The sequence below is a fragment of the Euphorbia lathyris genome, chromosome 7, assembly GCF_963576675.1.
Source record: "Euphorbia lathyris chromosome 7, ddEupLath1.1, whole genome shotgun sequence".
NCBI classification, from domain to species: Eukaryota; Viridiplantae; Streptophyta; class Magnoliopsida; order Malpighiales; family Euphorbiaceae; genus Euphorbia; species Euphorbia lathyris.
Genome location: NC_088916.1, coordinates 16,587,052 through 16,606,402, shown reverse-complemented (window position 1 = coordinate 16,606,402; position 19,351 = coordinate 16,587,052). Strand labels below are relative to the sequence as shown.

At 32.7% G+C, this 19,351-nt stretch overlaps 2 protein-coding genes across 3 annotated transcripts; one reads left to right on the top strand and one right to left on the bottom strand.

Moving 5' to 3' along the window:
* Positions 1 to 18: 18 nt before the first annotated feature.
* Positions 19 to 6,406, bottom strand: LOC136235060 (uncharacterized). 2 transcript variants are annotated; one of them, XM_066024580.1, is made up of 12 exons: positions 6,183 to 6,406; positions 5,925 to 6,011; positions 4,577 to 4,710; positions 3,724 to 3,782; positions 3,586 to 3,640; positions 3,445 to 3,489; positions 2,344 to 2,383; positions 2,055 to 2,092; positions 1,876 to 1,983; positions 1,261 to 1,308; positions 850 to 969; positions 19 to 369 (listed from the first exon to the last, which is right to left on the bottom strand). In XM_066024580.1, the coding sequence occupies exons 1-12, from the start codon at positions 6,229 to 6,231 to the stop codon at positions 301 to 303; spliced, it is 852 nt and encodes a 283-aa protein (XP_065880652.1). In that variant the 5' UTR covers positions 6,232 to 6,406; the 3' UTR covers positions 19 to 300. The 2 variants fall into 2 exon arrangements, with proteins under 2 accessions (XP_065880652.1, XP_065880651.1); XM_066024579.1 differs by having other exon boundaries at positions 1,876 to 1,980.
* A 4,216-nt stretch (positions 6,407 to 10,622) lies between these two features.
* Positions 10,623 to 15,941, top strand: LOC136234861 (glycerophosphodiester phosphodiesterase GDPD4). The gene is made up of 9 exons (XM_066024349.1): positions 10,623 to 10,950; positions 11,038 to 11,124; positions 11,204 to 11,301; positions 12,185 to 12,245; positions 13,087 to 13,167; positions 13,382 to 13,474; positions 15,126 to 15,215; positions 15,306 to 15,433; positions 15,522 to 15,941. Exons 1-9 carry the CDS (start codon positions 10,741 to 10,743, stop codon positions 15,691 to 15,693), a joined length of 1,020 nt encoding a protein of 339 aa, XP_065880421.1. The 5' UTR covers positions 10,623 to 10,740; the 3' UTR covers positions 15,694 to 15,941.
* The last annotated feature ends 3,410 nt before the right edge of the window (positions 15,942 to 19,351 follow it).

The window sequence follows — 19,351 nt, the reverse complement described above, 5'->3', positions numbered from 1 at the left end:
CATTTGTGGCAAGCCAAGTGAAAAAAATAACACAACTATGTAAAAATACTTCAGGACAATTTCCAGTCAAATTCAAAAAATATCAAGGCATTATCATGTAATATTCATTTCACAAGCTAAAAATGCAATCATTCTGTCATCTCATTATATTCCGCCAACTAAATTCCTCCTGAGATACTGCAGTAATAGTTAATCATGTAAAGTTGCAAGCTTACCTGAATGTCTCAGTCCTGATAACAGTCTACAGACAATATCATTAGCCTCCTATCCCTATCTCACAGATTCATATCCATATTGCTGTCATGCGCAGAGATCCATTGCTATCTTGTATTCCTTTCCACATGCACATTTAATCATATCAGAAATACCCTGTAAATAGAAGAGAAGAATGAATAAGTGGAACAGCGCATTTTTTAACAGGAGAAGAAAAAAAGACTGGAGTCTCCCTAGATTTCAAGATATTCAGTAGCAAAAATTTCTTTATGTTGATAGAGAATAGTCTAGTCCATAGTAGGAATATTCTGAGGTGTATGGGATAAGGGCATTTCGGGTATAAGATATTAGTACATGTATTTAGGGTATGAGTTATGAGTATATAAGGAGGGTTATTGAGAAGGAAAGGGGAGTCATTTTCAGAATATTCCTACTATGGACTAGACTATTCTCTATCATATGTTCAGATCGTGAATTGTCTATGTATTAGCACAACATTTTTTTGTGCACATATTCTACTTGTTAATTCCTACGGAAAAAGCTAGCTTTTGCAGCCATCTCTATAGGATATTGACCGAGTCAACATATGCTCCTTGGACAACACATTTTTGAGGAATAGTAGAGCAAAGCTGATACCTTGAGTTCCTCAATCTGGCTTTGCAGAAGTTGTAAATACTCCAATACTTGAGCTTTGTCAGATAAAAGGGCTTCGTATTCTTCTTCAAGGGATTTGATGTTCATTGCAAGTAATTCAGCCTGCAATACACCCAAAACTTTCATAAATAAAAATTTACTAACAAAAAGATATGACATCATAGTAACTCAAAGCCACTTGTCATCAGGTCCAGAAATTCAGTGTTATATGTGGATCCTAGTTGATGAATTATTTACAGCTGCACTTTTGGGGTAGTAGAGACAGTGATTCAATTGACAAAGACAATGCCAACGGCTAAGAACTGTATTTGCGCATCATTCATCAAATTAAGGCATCAGTATGCACAAACATAGTTATGCTTACATGCAGAAGCATTATGGGTAATAACTTACCATAAACGCTTTCGCCTTGCACCTCACTTCCTGGATCAAATGCTTCACCTGGATTGATAAAAGTTCATTAGTCATTCAACAGACATGAATGTCAAACCAGTGTATGTGTGCGTGTGTGTATTATTAGCTTTCCTCTTGGCATGCAGGGGACAAGTGTGAAGAAAATGTGAGTACGGAGGTGTATATGGGTACAATAGATATTATCTTACATGCTCTGGCCAACATTCAGATGTCATAATTTGTTTTCCCCAACAGTCAAACAAAATTGACTTAGCATAAAAATGCATTTAGTTTAACTTCGATTTAGCATGATTAGAATGGGTATTAATCATGTAATCAGAACTATTTAGAAGCTAAAAGTAATGAATTCAAGAAAGTAAAATGCTACACTTGGTCTAAGAAGTAGAAATCATTGCACAGAATAAGAAGATAAAAAATTAAATCAACCAAGGTATATAGATAAACAACACTATGAAGGAATTACATAAAGTCCAATTTCACATGAGAAAAGAAATCTAAGAGTGAATGAAGACCCAAAATTTCACATACAAGTATATTCTTATTAGAGATATGTAGCATATGTGATATATTCAGTGCATAAGTAAAATGAACAACCTTACTGTTCTCTTCAGCTAGTTGGGAGTTCATCTCTGTAACTTCATTAAGCTTCTTTTTGGCAGAGTCCACATCAGCCATTAGGTTTTTCCTTGAATTACTCCTCTGCTATTCCAACATTTACCAAGAATGTGATAATACATATTTATAGATGAACTGATGAGGTGAACTGAATTTACCAAGCTCTCCATCATGATATGGTTAACTGTAGACCGTCCTACAATAGAATACTGATATGAGATGGAAAAAAGAGAAATACTATTAGTTCCCAAATTTACACTGCAACAATTTCATACAACACATATGCACGACATATATCATTCTTCCTCACAAAATCCAACAACCAAACGGTTTCTGCAGTAAACTGGGGCATGGCTTACCAAAAACTATGCCGCATGTAATAAAACCTAATAATAACATATCAAAAAGTAGAGTGCTCTTTTTTCTCTCATTTATAAAAACCAATACCTCTTGTTTCAGTTGATGCCTCACCGTTGTTATCCTTGACCTGTAGAGTTTTATGTCAGAGTTGTTGTAGTAATACCATCTACATTCTCAAAGATCATGTGAAAATAACTGTTAAGAAATTCATCTGAAAAAATTTACAGCTACATATTGACAAGAAAAGTCACCGTGGAAAGTCTAGCTCAAGCCTATCCCAATAGCAGGTATGATTAAACACAAAAAGAAAAATACAAGACATTGACAAGATCTACATATCCTCAAATAGAAAAGAACTCAGAGCAATATGAGAATTTATCCTTCTCTAGGAATAGAAACAAAAACACTAAGATTCCATATTTCCAGCCAAGCACATTGAATCACATGTACGAAGGAGCAATTATGGTAGACTGACATGACAAGAACCACCCCATACAGGAAAAGCAGAGGCAGCGCTATTAGTGTTATTATCTTGAACCAATTGTGTGTATATGCTGCATGTTTGTGAAATATATATTGATATTGGAGAATGATAGAATTTTCAAGGATCAAGGAAGTTCAGCAACTTATACAGAAAGTATCAGTTGATATATATCATAGTCTTTAACAGAATTTAGAGAAAAACAATTCTAATTAACAACCAAGTAATAGTTTCATCCCTCACAACCACCAAGAGGCCTTATTTATAATTATTATAAGCACCACAAAAAATAAGACAAGGGAAACATGGAAAGAGTAAAATAGAGGCAAATATTCTCTATATTTATAGCTTTTACTTCTTTTGATGTTCAATTGGTAGTGTTGCCTCACAATTTGAGACAAAGTGTTGGAATGTAGCTTATTCAATGAGTGCAGATGACTATGCCTTGTAGTCTCATCTCATGGGGGAGATCAAATCAAACTATCAAAGATCTTGACACTGAAAGTACAAGATGTAAATGTTGTGAGCATATCTTTAATGTTTAGAATATAAGAAATGTCATGCAAGGTTCACTACAAGTTATGTCTTTGATGCATGTTTCACAATAATACTTATTACTAAGGCATTCAATTAGTAAAGTGCAATTCCATATAAGAAGAACAAAAAAAGAAAAATAAAAAAGAAAATGTAGAAGAAAATAGCCGTGCATTATCTTCCATATCTAAGCTATTTCCATGAGATTTGGTCCAGTCCTGCCCAAAGAAAAGGTAGAGTGTAACTTGCTGCTCAAAATAATAGAGCATAGGATATAGAACTTTATATGTAACACCATTTTTCAGAAATCAAACCTTTTGCTGCTGTAGTTTGGATTGAAGATCTTCTGCAACTTTCATATAGTACGCACTGTTGTATCGAATACATCAAAATACACTCAGTATCATCACATACAAATGCAATTTAGACATTGCAGGTTGTACTTTCAATACCTCTTCTCTATGAGTTTGGAAGATAAGCTAACTCGTTCTTGCTGAATAAGCTCAAGTGTCTGTAAAGTCACAATATCAGAGGCTCAAATAATAATAAAGAATACAAATACAACATGCATGTTTCTTGACATATTAGATTCAACCAAATTAACCATTTCTAAATAAAATTGGCAATACTCATACACATGATGTCCCTGTAATTAATGAATAACATGCCTAAAGCTGTTGAAGGGCTGCTGGAGCATGCTTAGGCTGCTTGTAGGGTCAATATGTCTCCTTGACTTTAGGGATATTATCTGTAGCTAGTTGTATATATATGTGTGTGCATGTAATACAGAAAGATTAAGAGAAATACCAATGTAGAGAATTACAATCCCCAACTATACCTTCATGAAACCAATGTTCCTAAAACATTTCAAGCAAAAATCTTGTAATATTATGACATCAATGAGAATGATGTAATAATATATGTATGCTAAATGTATCTCGCAAATGAAGAAATCAAGTGGCCAAATTATTCATTTCCTTAATACCAAATAAAATTATCAGGCACATGATAACTCTTCATGTGCAGCCTATCTCTATCTCGAAGCGCTCAGTAATTATAGATAGTTTAATCAATAATTTCATGTGAATCTGATGCACTTCTGAGTTCTCCTAGTACTCCTCTCATGCTCTATCGGACAGTATTACTCCAGATTTATTTCATTTTCTGGACTTCATAACTTCTAATCAAAGGGACTTTGAACTTATAGTGTGCATAACATATATATATATATATATATATAGCATTTCCTTTTTTTTCTGTCTTGAAAGTACTTTTCTGTGCACCTTCAAGATCTCCTGAGTGTACCTGTGTAAGAGTGCAGGAATCAGATTCGGAAGAAGCAATCTTTCTCTGTTTTTCTAATATCTGTGTGCATATACGCCCTTTTTCCTGTATCATCTGCTCAGCCTCTTCTTTTAGTTTCTTTCTTTCATGTATAGCTGCAGAAGCAGTCACAATGGTACTGTGAATGTTAATAAACACAAATCATCGCATAAGCCAAGCCAAAGAACCTGAATAAGAGTACCATGCCTGACAAAGCCAAAATCAAGGCTCAATGTTCAAAACCAGATCCTCTCTAATACTAAGAAAACTATGGAGGGCCAATTAAACCTTTCATATTATCTTCATCAGTCTAGAGCCATAATGCTTGGTGAAACGTTAAAGTCACTTCCTGTCCTAACTTTCTACTGAATTGAGGTTTCAGTATGCTAACAAATGAACTGACATTGATATAGAAGCATTCAGGTGTTTTGTTGTCTGGTAAGTCATGAACGTGGATCTTGAGCACTTCATTCCAACTTCTATATGTTCAATTTCATTCATAACAAGCATTTATACACATGCAATCTATTTGTACTTGCTCATATGTGCTCAAAGTGATTGAACATTTTCATAATGAATACCGGTATACCTATTAGGCATTCACCTTTCTGTTTAGAAACAGATTCAGTCATCAGCAGAAAATTTCAAGCACCAAAGTGAAAGAAATTTGTGAATCATAATAAATTAAATTTGAAAATATGATAACATCTACTAAGATTAGTTCCAACTCTCTCATGGTCACCTCTTCACACAACAGATGCCTTATAACCTATTCTTTCAAGCTCACAGCAGTTCCAAAAATCATAACTAATATTCAATATTTTCTTCCTAAATTAGACTATGCATAGAAACATTGTGTTAGTCATCCAAATTCTATTCATATCTTCCATATATAAAAGAAAAAATTTGATAAAACAAACTGTTAACCAGGGGTCATAATAAAATATAATGCTTCTGCTGAGAATATTTATAATCCGAATCTTACTAGATAAGAAAAAATAAAACATTTATACGTATTTGGAAAATGTAACTTTCTAGTGGACTTAAAGATATCATCCTACAATTATTTTTCAAATACATCATACATTGTACACCATAAACTTGCTTTAAGTAATTCAGACAACAACTCAATTTAAATCAAGTCCCCAAATATGAACTATCCAAATTCCAAAAGTGCAGGTTCAATCTCTTATCCAAGTTTGTGTAAGCTGAAGTAAAAAAAGCAACAGAAAACTTCTAAGAACAACAAATTACACTAATAATTTCGAAAGAAATACTTAACCGTGCACAAGTCTGCTAATCTAGAAGAAAAAAAAATAAAAAGCCGAACCAGAATTGACGTCAGATTCCATGGTTTGAATGGTGGTGATTAACATGTGCTCTTCAACAGATGTCTTGGTAGCCTGATCTTCCACATCTAGCAAAAACAGATCATGACATTCCATTCATATCGTAACCACTGTTGCGCAAATACTTACATTCGTAGATATGGTTCCTGAGCTAGGTTTAAGATAAATGATAATGGCAATAACCTTTTTTTTCAGAAATCAAGAGAAAATACATTTGAGAGGGAGAAAAAGTGAGATACCGTTCATATGAGAGCGCAGAGTCCTCATATACTGCAAGTAGTCGTCCATCTTGAACTTCAAATTCTTGAAATCGCTAATTACGCCTGTATTCAAATTCTGAGAAAACCAATGATGCGATATCAGCCTTTACAGAGATGAAGAGAAATATATAGTGGGCAGAAAAGAAAAAGGCAGGTTTTGGAGGGAAATGAAAGAAAGAGAAAGGGGCCACTGGTTAGAGGACTTTCTATCCGTAACCGTATCTCTATTTTATTTTAATCCTTTGTCTTCATAAATGTTTCAACTGTTTTTTTTTTTTTTTTGTTTTTTTTTTTTTGAATCCATGATTTTTATCGGAGAAAATTACACAGAAATTTATTTTTTAAAAACTATTTATACTTATATCAAGTCATAATTTTTTTATTATGTCAAACTAATAAAATCATTACTTTTAATATATATTAAGGATTAGAATTTATCAATTAGAAGTTTGAATATATTTTTTAAGGTTTATTCTAAATTTTTTAAATTATGATATAAAATCATTATATATTATTATATAGAGAATAATGATATATTAAGAATTAAGTTTGGTAATATGATTTAATTGTAATTTTATATTTAATTATGATATGGTAAAGGCTAAGCTTACTTTGTTTTTGACAAAGTAAGTCTTACTTTGTATGTTTTCACTATTGGATTAATTTTATACTTCATCATCCAATGATAAAAACACACAAAATAATGATACTTTGTTAAAAACAAAGTAACAATAGAAGACATCTTATGATATTCATATATTTAACCTTTTTATTACTAACTAAAATATAAACCCACCTACTTTACTAACCATTCAAAACAAAATAAAGAAAACAACAAAATAAAAAGTTAAACAAGCAAGATTAAGTAAACTTATACTGAGAGATGTCTAAAATGTCATCTGACTCAAAGATTACAAAAATTAGGGATAATATCCCACCATATTAAATGATCAGCAGAGAAACCATATTAAGCAAGAGTATCAACGATCCGATTATCTTCTTTATAAATATGTGAGACCATGACAATTATCAGCGAGCAGAGGTGAAGATATACCTACCAATTTATAATACAATTTTTTTTTACAATAATGATAAACATTTATGAGTATGAAACCTTCATTATATTTTAATATATTAGTTTTTTTATTGTAACATCTAGTTTAGAATAATTTGAAATTTTCCATATTTTTTATTATAGTTATAATTATTATTATTTATTAAACTATTTTAATAAATATTATATTTATTCCAATTCTAATTATTAAAGAACTAAATAGTTTCAAAGAGAATCGGATTCAGATTTCAAATTGAACCAAACATAATAGATAAATAATCATTTCGATTCTGATTCTGCTACATTCCGTTTCCGGTTTCGAAATTTAAACCAAATGTCCCCTTAATATTATTTTAAGAATTTCTAAGCTCCAACAAAAGTTGATAAAACTGTATCATCACCAAATTTATTCAAGTCTTTCCATATTTATTTTAAAGTCTAACAAAACCCACACGTTACGGTATCATATCATATTTAACTATTTTGATAATTAGTTATTTATTAGTATATTATAATTATTGTAATTTTTTATTATTTTATTATTTTTTTAATAACAATGTATGGGTTATTATAAAAAAACGTTATTATTATTTGACACTGTTTTTTTTTTTTAAGCTAAATATCATGTTTTTAATATAATATATAAAAAAATAAAAAGTACACGTGAAAAAATAAATATATTTATAATAATAAAACAATAATAAAATACTCATATTTTTAATTTAAAAAATTTATAACATGTATCATGTTTATTCGTATAAACGAATACTAGACGTAATAGATTTTTCATAATGCCAATATGCATGAATTATTGGTATATCAACTGAGCAATAATGCAGTGAACGCAACCACAGTCTTATAAAACCTAATACCAAATGAACAACAATTATGATTTTTTTATCAAGAGAAGTATCAAATCCATTATAATTTGATTTTAAAAGTAGTATAAGACTGCATATGACGTATTTCTATATCATACACACATCAATAACTTTTGTAGGAGTTTGTGTTTTCCGACCATGAGTAACGTCTACTATTTTTGAATCTCAGTCATAACATGTGATTGTTATTTTCAAATATTTTAAACTTAGGTGGAGTATGTTATAAGGTTTTTTTTGGTCTTCTATACTACTTATTTTATAGATGTATGATGAATTTGGTAAAATCTCGTTAAAAGCTCAGCTCAGTCAACCCTCGTCAAAGCTCAATTCGAGAGGGCTCAACTCGAGATATTAACGAGCTAATACCGAATCTATGTAGGTTTGGGCTCGGTTTGACTCATTTACACCCTAGTTAAAATGAGCATTACAGTTGGAAATGTCCTTAGAATAAATATGAGAAACAAAATCCCTTAAAAAATAGAGTAAGACTCTCTTCTTTTTTACTGAAATTAAGTAAATTGAACTGAATTCTACTGAAATTGAAATAATAATACAATCATTTATAAATAGCAATAATTAAAATAAAAACTTATAAAAACAATAATGGTTATAATAATAAATAATTATAATTATAATAAGTAATAATAAATTACTAAACTAGACTAAACTGAATGCTACTGAATTGAACTGAAATTACTGATACTGAAATTAAGTGATAAAGAGCAGAGCCCAATTTAACGTGTTTAGTTAATTAAGTGTAAAAAAAAATGGAAGGGATGAATTGTTGATGTGGTAGTCCTAAGCAGGGGCGAATCCAGGATTTCTCCCCCATGGGGGCAAACAATACAACTAAAATAATTTTTATCCAAAAAAATAATAATTAATAAAAACTAAAGAACAAAGCTCAAGTTCAAGTAAAATAGTAGCAAAAATATAAAATCAAAATTTAAGTAGGAACAAAAAAATATCAAAGCAGAGAGACAAAGATCGGAGATAAAATGTCGTACCAATGACAACGATCCGACTACGGAGGGATTGGCTGCCGATTTTGATTTAGTCTTAGTTAGGATTAAGGATTTTAATTTAGGCTTAAGAAGAAAGAGAAATTTAGGAAGAAGAACTAAAGAGATTAAAGAGAGTAAGAGAGACTGATGGTTTGTTTTAGGACCTATTTAGTTTTATATTTAAATATTTGCTTTTTATTTTTTATTTTTGTTGTAAACAAAACGACGTAGTTCTAATTAAATAAAACGACGTCGTTTTGCTTTAAAACATAATTAAAAAAATAAAAATAAAATATTAAATTTAAAATCATTCTTCATCCTCAATTATAGAACCAATAAATCCTAAACCTCCACTGATGAAGGGGGGCAAAACTCTAAAACTTCAAAATTAATACATGAGTTTTTAAAAAATACAAATGTCCGTGGGGGCAACTGCTCCCAGTATCCTGGATTCCCCCCGGGTCCTAAGCCCACCTCCTCCTCCTCTGCTCTCTGCTTTCTTCTTTATTCCATTTTTTTTTCCTTATCCAAATTTGATTTTTACAACCTTAAACTAGAACAAAGCAACCAGATCTAGTCGGAGGAGGGAGAAGGAAGCTTGTCTTCCTTCTTCCTCCTTCCATCTATAGCTGTATTTCTGTTTTTCTAGCTTGTTAGTGTTTTCCTTTTGTTTTTGTTTTTTGTTTTCAGTTGAAAACCCATACCTTTCATCGGATTTTCTCCATCTGATTCGCATCTGTTAGCTATAGCTCTGTCGTTTACGTTTTTTTTCAGTTTTAGCAAGAGCGGAAACGTGTTGTTTTATATGTAGATATACAGATCTACGGGGTTGCACCAGTAAAAATGATTCAGATCCAGGTAGTCCAGTTGGTCGGAAGAAATTAAATGATGACGATTGGCTTGCAGTGACATTCATGTGGAGTTGGATTCGGAAGAAATATGAGTTTTGTTATTTTACTGTTTTATTGGTACCTTTTATGGTTATTTTTACTCTTTGTAGTCCTTATATTTCTTTTGTAGATATTGTATTATCTTTATCAAAATAAATAAATAAATAGGGTAGTGAATTTTTTTTACTATAAGCCTCGGTGCATCATACCATTTATGCACTCAAATAATAATTTGATATCACCTCTAAATTTTAAAATTTAAAATTTATAATAAGATTTTGAATTTATATTTTTTAGTTCGTAAATATATTCATTACTGACAGTAATGGATATTTATTTTCGCAGATAGTTTGTATCTCCATGGATGAAATTGCTGGCCACAGAAAGATTTTTTGAATTTATATTTCAAAATCTAAAATTTTATATAAAAAAGTTTAACTAAAAGTTACTTAATTAATTAATTACATAATATTGATATTTTATTAATTAAGGGATAATATTTAATGAAATTATTGATTCGGTTTACATTTCGTATTTTTAGCTAAAAAAAGTTTTAGGTAACTTCCAAAACAGAAGGAAGGCCCAGCGGGTAACCCGACGCTTAACAAGGCGAAATGGATCCATCGAAGTGGATACTGATGCTTCAATTGAAGAATTCCACCTGCTACTTGCCTTTTCATCTTTGCATTCTCTTTAGCATCGTGCTATATGGGCACCTCCGGCGGACCACTTGAAAGGAGACGGCTAGCACCACTGCTACGGCGGCGCACTGCAATTCTCCGTGGCAGCACCAGTAATCTATTCCGTTTTAGACTCCCCTCTTCTCGCAGAACTTTCCGTTTGATCATAATCAGTCTTGCTCTCATTGCTCTCTTTCCACCTATTTTCTTCCACTTCAGGCTTCGCCACTTCCAACAGGTACGCTGTACCCGTTCTCTCTAGCTTTGAGCGCACAATTTGATCAAATTTTCCAAATCTTCATAATTTCATTTGGTTGATTTACAGAGGCAACTGAAAAAGTGCGGTTGGCTGAATAATCCTCCTCTTGTTTGTGCTCATGGCGGTGATTCAACTAATGCCTTCCCTAACACAGTAAGGATCACATTATCTCGCTTTTACTGTTTCTTTCTCTCTTTATGTCTTCATCAACACTTTATGTTGAACTTCACAGATGGCTGCATATCATTTGGCACTTCGTTCTCGAGCAGATTGTATTGAGATTGATGTTTCTCGTTCTTTAGATGGAGTTTTGTTTGCTCTCCATGATAGGTATATTTGGACTCTCTTCTTTATATGATTACATGGCATTTGTCTAATTGTATTTTTCTTCCATCAATTGGTTTTCGTTTTTGTAGAGCTATAGTCATTGTCATATTAAATTAGATGCTGTTCTTTTAAAAGGAAAGCTGATTTGATCTGTTTTGTTCAGTATTGCATAATAAATTCCAGGCTTCTTATATATTCATTTCCTTTGTAACCTATATATGATATAAACAAGCAATGCAGTTGCTTCATTGATTTTCTGACTGTGCGAGCTCCACAAAAACTTTACAAGAAACTCTGTAAATATATCTCAGTTTATGTCGATCTATCTGTTCTTTCAAATGTCTGAAAAGAACCTATCTTGTAAGAGTGCTTGAACCTTTTTTCAAATATATAATGTCAGGGGGTGAATATTTATCTTTCTTCTTACCTTCAGAAATTGTTTTGATCATTTATTGATGAGCCCTTCAGCCCTATAAGTTTGGAAGATTTATATTTCGTCTTATTTTTCAGATTTGTTCTCATTGTTTATCTGAACCTTTTGTTGAGGATGAGTTAGCTCATGGGTTTGCAGGTCCATCGGATGCATATCATATGGTTATAGCAATCTATATATGTTTGCCTCAAGGATTGCACTTGTTGCTGTACATGCATAGAAGTTCTATTATGTCCGAGTCAAATCTTTTTAATATTGTTACTGCCTATTCATAGTAGTCATGTTTGAATGGAACCTTTATCAAAAAAAATTTCCTCAAATCAAGGGATACATATTTATTATCTTTCAAACAGACAAGTAAATACTTCAAAGTGGCACATATTGTCTTTGGAGTGCAATAGTTCTGGGTTTTCTGTTACTGCTTGAGGCTTGATTTGCACATGACACAGGCAGGGATTTGCAGAAGATATCTGGTAATGCTACAACTAAAGTTGGGCACTTGACAATGAAAGAGGTAAGAATCACTGACTTCAGTATATTATCAGCTGCGTCCAAAGAATATCCTCCAATTTCCATGATAGTAAAGAGTCATTTGCTGTAAATAACTAATGGTTTAAATCTGGACATGCACTCTATTAAGTATTAACTTGATGGATTGTCTTGCGTGGATAACATTATAAATTAGTCCTGCCATTCCATTATAATGTCTTCCCAAACATCCTGTTTTTCATATATTTATTTAAAATTTTGCTTCCACAGATCCATAATTTCCTTGGCATCGCCTAGCAATACAAGTAATTTATACTTCATGGGATGGCATATTCTTTGGTTTTGCTGAGATAAATGTAAAACCCACGTCTTATGAATTACATCTATGTCAACAATATAAACTTCTGAAGCATGTTTATAATTCTTTCGCGATTCTGCTTTTCCATCGTATGGGTTAATTACAATGCATTTTTCTATTTATTTTTATGAAATACGTATATCTTAACCTCAATTTAGGGGGGTTACTTTTTTTTTTTGTTTTTTTGTTAATTCTAATATTAGTGGGCGAGCCTTGGCGCAACGGTAAACGTTGTTGTCGTGTGACCAAGAGGTCATGGGTTCGAGTCTTAGGAGCGGCCTCTTACCAAATAAATTGGCAGGGGAAGGCTTGCCCCCTGTACACCCTTGTGGTGGGACCCCTCCCCGGACCCTCGCTCAGCGGGGACGCGTAGTGCACCGGGCCGCCCTAATATTAGTGAGAAAACTTATTGGTATCTTTAGAAGGAAACCTATACAATTATCTCGTTTGTGTTTGGCATTTTGTAACTTGATGTTGATTGAGACTATATGTTAGTTTGTGGTTGTAGATTAAAGAACTGTATGTACCTCAGCAGTCTATAGAGGATCTTCATGATCGAACAATTCCCACCATTGAAGATGCTTTGAAGGTAATTTTAGAAGACGTCTCTCTTATATTTTAGTTCTGATGGAGATGCTTCAGTAATCCTTCTGGCACATCTGGTGTGACTATTTTTGATGTTGGTTAAATCAAATGTTACACCTAGTGAATTGTAATTATTATATGGGTTCTCCTTATTGTGTACTCTTGTCAAAGCTATAGTGTAGGTTGCTAACTCACTACTAGCTTACACATTCTTTCAGTTTGTTTCAAGTTCGGTACAACAGATCGTCCTAGATGCAAAGGTTGGTCCTCCATCATATGAAAAGGGTCTTGCAAAGGACATTCTTTCAGTTGTGAGTTTTTCCCTTATTACATTTCCTTGAATTACCATTCTTTACCTCTTCTCTTTTTGTTTATTTATTTCGAGCAAATAATTTAGAAAAAACGATGTATTTCATTCTATGGAAGGAAGCACCAAACTTCTAGGAGGTTAACGTACGACACTCGACACTCCGCGGACACACACCTGACACTCCAAAATAAGTGTCCCCTCCTTTTCTTTTCTTTTTTAATAGGGACACCTCGGGAACACTTCTAGGACACTTCTGGGACACTTTGGGGACACGGATTCTAAATAAATTAAGTAGAATATAGGGCTATTTTTTTTAATAATTTTTCAAAAAAGAGGGGTTAATATATACAAAATTAAAATAAAATCCTAATATAAAAGAAGAAACCAAAATCTAATGAAAAGAATATAGCAGCTGCCTCTCTTTTTTGTAGTTTAAATAGTTGAAAGTATTAAATGTTTCTTTTTGATGAATGAATGACTTATTATGGATGTTATTTATGGTTTATAATCACTAATGGATGTTATATATATATGCGTCCCCGCCGTACCTGTTTCTTATATTTTTTTAAAATGCGGTTTGCAGCACCCTACCCGTGTCGATGCTTCCTTGGATGGATAGCTTGCACTAACTAATCCTGCCATGACTTCATAACTAACAAAAAGAAAAAAGAAAAATAATTTCAGAACATGAAAATAGCCATGCAGCTATGGTAGCTAGATGATAGGAGGCAGTTTAGCCAATTGGAGATCTGCATCGCTGAAACGTTAAATTTTCACATGTCTGGAAGATTACTCAATACTGAAATAGTCAGTCACTTTGGATAGATAAATAAATACACTTATGAAGCAGAGACAGCAAGGATAGGTGACAAGGGATGTTGAACAAGGGAAAATGTCATCTTCCATTTTCATAAGCATTTTTTTTTCTTTTGAAACTCTTTGATTTGGTAGAAGTATTAGACAGACAAAAATATCCAGTTATGCTTTCTAGAACTTAAAAGATTTCCTGCCTTTTCCTTTTCTTGGTTACATCAGATATTAGGAATGATCATATTGATTAGTGGACAGTATTAGTGAATGAACATGCATCGTTAGTTAGTGGCACAGATTGTATGCTGAAGAAACTGATCCCGATAAATTTACGCATGATTTAAATTTTTTGTCCTTATTTTGTTGGCTATATATCAGCTCAGTTTTCTTATTGTCGTCAGACTAAGTATTTTCTAAACTGAACATGCTTTTTTACTCTCCTCATCTTTTCTGTTGTGGTCTTCATTAGAACTCTAGTACAAGCATTTTTGGCATCTTTTTAGTTATGAAGATTGCTCCATTATCATGGAAAGCATTATTTTACATATTTCAAAAGCTGCAGAGTACTTGAAAAATATACATTAGTGAGTTGTTAAAAACATTGTGAAGTGCTTTAATTTGATGAATCAAGAACATGGCTCTGGCAGCAGGAGATAGAACTGCAAACTGAATAATATCCTTGTATAGAACAGCCAATTTATATGCTTGAACTATACACTATAAATAAGGATTGAAGTTTCACCCCATTATTTCTCAAGAGAATTTCAAATTTCATTCTTGTCATATTATACTCTAAGTTATGTAATCTATATCCTTTACAATTGGATTTTGCAATTTTTCAGGTCGACATAGCACAATGCAAGAATTGCCTTGTTTGGGCAAAAAGCGACACCTTAGCTAGGGATGTTATCAGACTATCATCAGATACTACCGTAAGTCAGTTTTGCTGCTTTATCAAACTATCATCAGATTTTAGAACTTGGTGATATTGGTTAATGTTTTTTATTTTATTTTAAATGCAGGTGGGGTATATTGTTATGGTGGACCCTAATACAGGCAATAGAATGAACTTGTTAAGAATGAAGGGAGCTGAAGTAGTTGGTGTTTACCATCCATTGGTTGATGAAACACTAGTGAGAATTGTGCATAGGTATGAAGTTGCAGCAATGAAATATATGTGAAAGTTCTTCAAATAACTATGATTAATAGGTTGATATGTGGATGTGGTTATTTAACAGGAGGAATAGAAAGGTATATGCATGGACTGTTGATGATGTGGATTCGATGCGAAGAATGTTATTTGAGCGCGTAGATGCGGTTGTGACGAGTAACCCCAGCCTAATGCACCAGCTGGTGCAAGATATTACAAGTCAATGCCGAGAAGAAGGTTTTTCTATGCCAAGAAGGTGACACTATTTTCCCTTCTGAATTCAAACTTTTCATCAACTATTCTTTTCAATTTGTGATTCTTGCCTAGAAATTGCTAGCTATATAACGCCTTGATCGAATGGATCATTACTTGGTTTCGTTACATAAAATTTCCCCATGATTTGGGAGAGTATTTCCTGGGCTGATTTGTTGTTGTTGATACGCACTTTTGTAAGCAAACGAATATGTATTTTTTGTTGCAAAAAGAACCGCACTTTTGTGATTAAAAATATTTGACTGATACAGTTTAACTTTGCCGATGTGGTGATTGACACATCATCAAGATAACATTTTTTGCTGTGCCGGCTGCCTAGGCGTCCACTTAGGGCCTCCAATTTAGGGGCTTCCAATCCAAAATTTATTCTATTACAATTAGGGGTACTAACGAGCTGATGAACCGATGATAGCAAACCTAGGTTTTTAGTGAAGTGTCAATTTAGCTCTAACGTACAAAATGTTACCATTCTCACATCAATATTTATGAAATGGTGCAATGAAATGGCACTGTAATTTTCATATTAACTGGTCTCTAGCCACTTTTGCATAACCTGCTCACATCCCACTATATATGGATGTGTATCTTTCGAAGAAATTTATATTGCAAAGTTGCGTAAAATATCATGCATTCTGAGACTACCATCGAGCAACAAAAACGATTTCTGTAGTTTATGAATGATCGATTCAACTCTATCTTTTGCATCCGCATGCTTTCCACATTTTCAAACAATTGTAACCCCTTCCCATAATAGACCAAATATTCAACTGGAACATTATTGATCTTCGGGAAACAAGCAACATAGATGAAAACATGATTGAGCTTTGTCATCATTAACGAGATCATAACTCGACCGAATTCTAGAATACCCTTAGAGATTCGACTTCTGTAGCTTTAGGAGCGAGACATTCCGTGTAGCTTTTACCTCGTATTTCAAAGCAGTCACAAGAGTTACAATGATAATAGGTAAACCGCCACATTCATCTGCGATATATCTTACATTGTCATACAGCTTCAAATAAATGATCTCTTTCAATTCTCTGAATAAGCTTCTTTGCCAATGTGATTTTACCCGTTCCTCCCATGCCACAAATGCTACACATCCTCACCTTCTCATCCTTTACCGCCTCCCGAACTTTGTTCACAAGTGATGCGCTCAACTCAAATTTCGTATAACCTGTGAGTTATCATAAAAGAAGCATAACTAAATAAAAATTACAAACTATTTTTTGTAGAAAAGTAAATAACAATCTGTCATTTTAGCTAAAGTTCCCAATCTGTAAGATGAATTTAGCTCCTAAGTTTGGTGGTGGACGATCAAAGGTAGTACCAAAATCTGGTGCAGTTTGGACCTGTATTTGAATCTCCAGAACCAACTCACAGGCATGCTTAAACGTGACCATGGATGTATTATTTAATCTCCCACAAAGTCTTTAAATTGCAAGATCTGAAACACAAATTCTTTAGTATAAAGTTAATGGGGTTTTTGGTAACCAAATTAAGTACTTGAAATTAATATATTAAGTGTTTATTAATTTTTAATTTGTTTGATAACATTAAGTTTAAAAAAAATCACTTATTCTAGTAAAGTAAAAATATTTAAATTAAAATTTTAAGTTGAACATTATCGACTAATATTTTAAACTTTTAAGTCGAACATTATCAACACTTAAGATCAATATTTATTTTTTCAACACCTAGCTTTTAGTTTTATCAAATAACATTTAAGTTAGTTCATAAAAACATGTCAAATAGTTTATCATTGGAAAAAAAAACATGAGATTCTTGATCATTCAGATTTTTGGTGGATTGATCCCCTAATCTTACAGTACAACATATTAAGAGCTTGACCTTTTTTTTTGTCACATTAAGCCACTGGTGACTAGAAAATACATCTTTGAATATAAAACTCGGTTAATAAAGCATTATTAATTTCATTTGCATTTCAAATCTACAACTTGAAAGTAATTTTTTTATATACAATTTCAAATACAGATGAAATTCTTTTAACTGAATTAGATGTTAACAATTAACTAATTTTGCAAGAGAGGGCTTAATGTGATCAAACATAAATTATTTGGGGTTGGTGTGTCAAAATAAAAGATTAGAGACTTAATCCACCAAAATCGGAATGATAAGAGACCTCTAGACGTGGTTTGCCTTTATTCTTCCCATTGATGATTTTTATTAATCGAAGCTGAGACCGAGAAATTAAAGCTCTGAGCATCCCAACTAGGTTGGCATCCTTAGAAACCCTAAAAACAACCGGGCCCAAATATTATTAAAAGAAGGATAAAAGGGGCAAAGTCTAAAAAATAATCAACCTTAAAACATGCAAAACGAAACTGGAAAAACAAACAATCCAAAATCAAGCAATTAAGTAAACCTATTGACTCAACTAGCAAATATCATCATTAATACCTCAGTACAAAAATCCAAAGCCAACGTCTGTGAATTGCATGAGCTCTCAATCGTTAGTATCAGAGCCAATAAGATAGAAGTATGATTCGTTAAATTAAAAAGTATAGAGGGAAGATCATCTAATCATGGAAATACCTTCAACCTCTACTTCTACTCTCCCATCCAACTTTCTTCTTCTCTTCATATTCCATCTTCCTTTAGACAAACCAGGATCTCAAAGATTGAAAATCTTGTGGAATACTCTTATGTTACAGAAGATGCTCAAATACACTCCACTAATTTGCCCTTTATTAATCCTTACAACACATATAGACGTGATTCTTCCATCACAAGAAGTATCAGGTCTTTGATCTCTAGCAGAAGACCACATGCTAAAGAATATGTCCAAATTTCAAAGATGGACCAATGCTTTCTTAAGGCCACCAGTACAGAACAATATGTCACCTTATAGATTCCTACTTCTTTCATTTCCAAAAGGAGGCAAGAAGGATACTCTCATTTCCATCTTGGAGCAATACAAGTTATTCTGTCTCTTCATGGTAGGAAGTGTCTTCCAATTACAACAAGAGTAAGCTTGTTAGACACCAAATTTCTTAAGTTCAAACATGTTGTCATTGGCACAGTTTTAAAAACATTGAATGATTGCAATATTGTTTTAACCTTTTCCCAAATTTCAACCTTTCACTACATGATCCTAATCTTCCTTACACATTTAAGTTCCAAGTGCAATTAAGTGGTATTAAAAAAATCCCTACAACTATTGCAGCAACAGTTCATCACCAACTAATTTATCGACTTTAAAATCATGCTATCGACATGCCAACACATGGTACTTCATCTGAAGCATTGTTCTTGATTGCTGAAGTAGAAGATAATCCAACGATGTTTCAAATTCCTTGATAGATCTTCAGAGATGAGATTGTTCAGTCGATGCCCCTTGAATGACTTACTACATATGAGAAATTACATCAAATTTCTCAGTCGGTCCAAACCACTCCTTCCTTTTTCAAAAATAGAGAGAATGAGCTGGTAAAGATAGTTTTTCAACCTCCAAAAAACTTTTTACACCAAGCCATGATGATCTCTCCAACTTATTTTCCCAGGGAGAATAAAATTACTATCCATAGTTTTGAGCTTGATGGTCGCACATTTATGTTTCCCACATAAATGGTTATTTTTATCTAGGATATCCCTGATAGTGGGATGTGTGATCTATCATGTACA

Coding starts and splice junctions, on each gene's coding strand:
- LOC136234861 (XM_066024349.1), top strand. CDS start 10,741: ATGGGCACCTCCGGCGGACCACTTGAAAGGAGACGGCTAGCACCACTG. Junction 11,302..12,184: donor TTGTTTGCTCTCCATGATAG/GTATATTTGGAC, acceptor TGACACAGGCAG/GGATTTGCAGAAGATATCTG. Junction 15,216..15,305: donor GACTATCATCAGATACTACC/GTAAGTCAGTTT, acceptor TTTTAAATGCAG/GTGGGGTATATTGTTATGGT.
- LOC136235060 (XM_066024580.1), bottom strand. CDS start 6,231: ATGGACGACTACTTGCAGTATATGAGGACTCTGCGCTCTCATATGAAC. Junction 6,012..6,182: donor TCTGCGCTCTCATATGAACG/GTATCTCACTTT, acceptor TGTTTTTGCTAG/ATGTGGAAGATCAGGCTACC. Junction 1,984..2,054: donor ATATCATGATGGAGAGCTTG/GTAAATTCAGTT, acceptor ATGTTGGAATAG/CAGAGGAGTAATTCAAGGAA.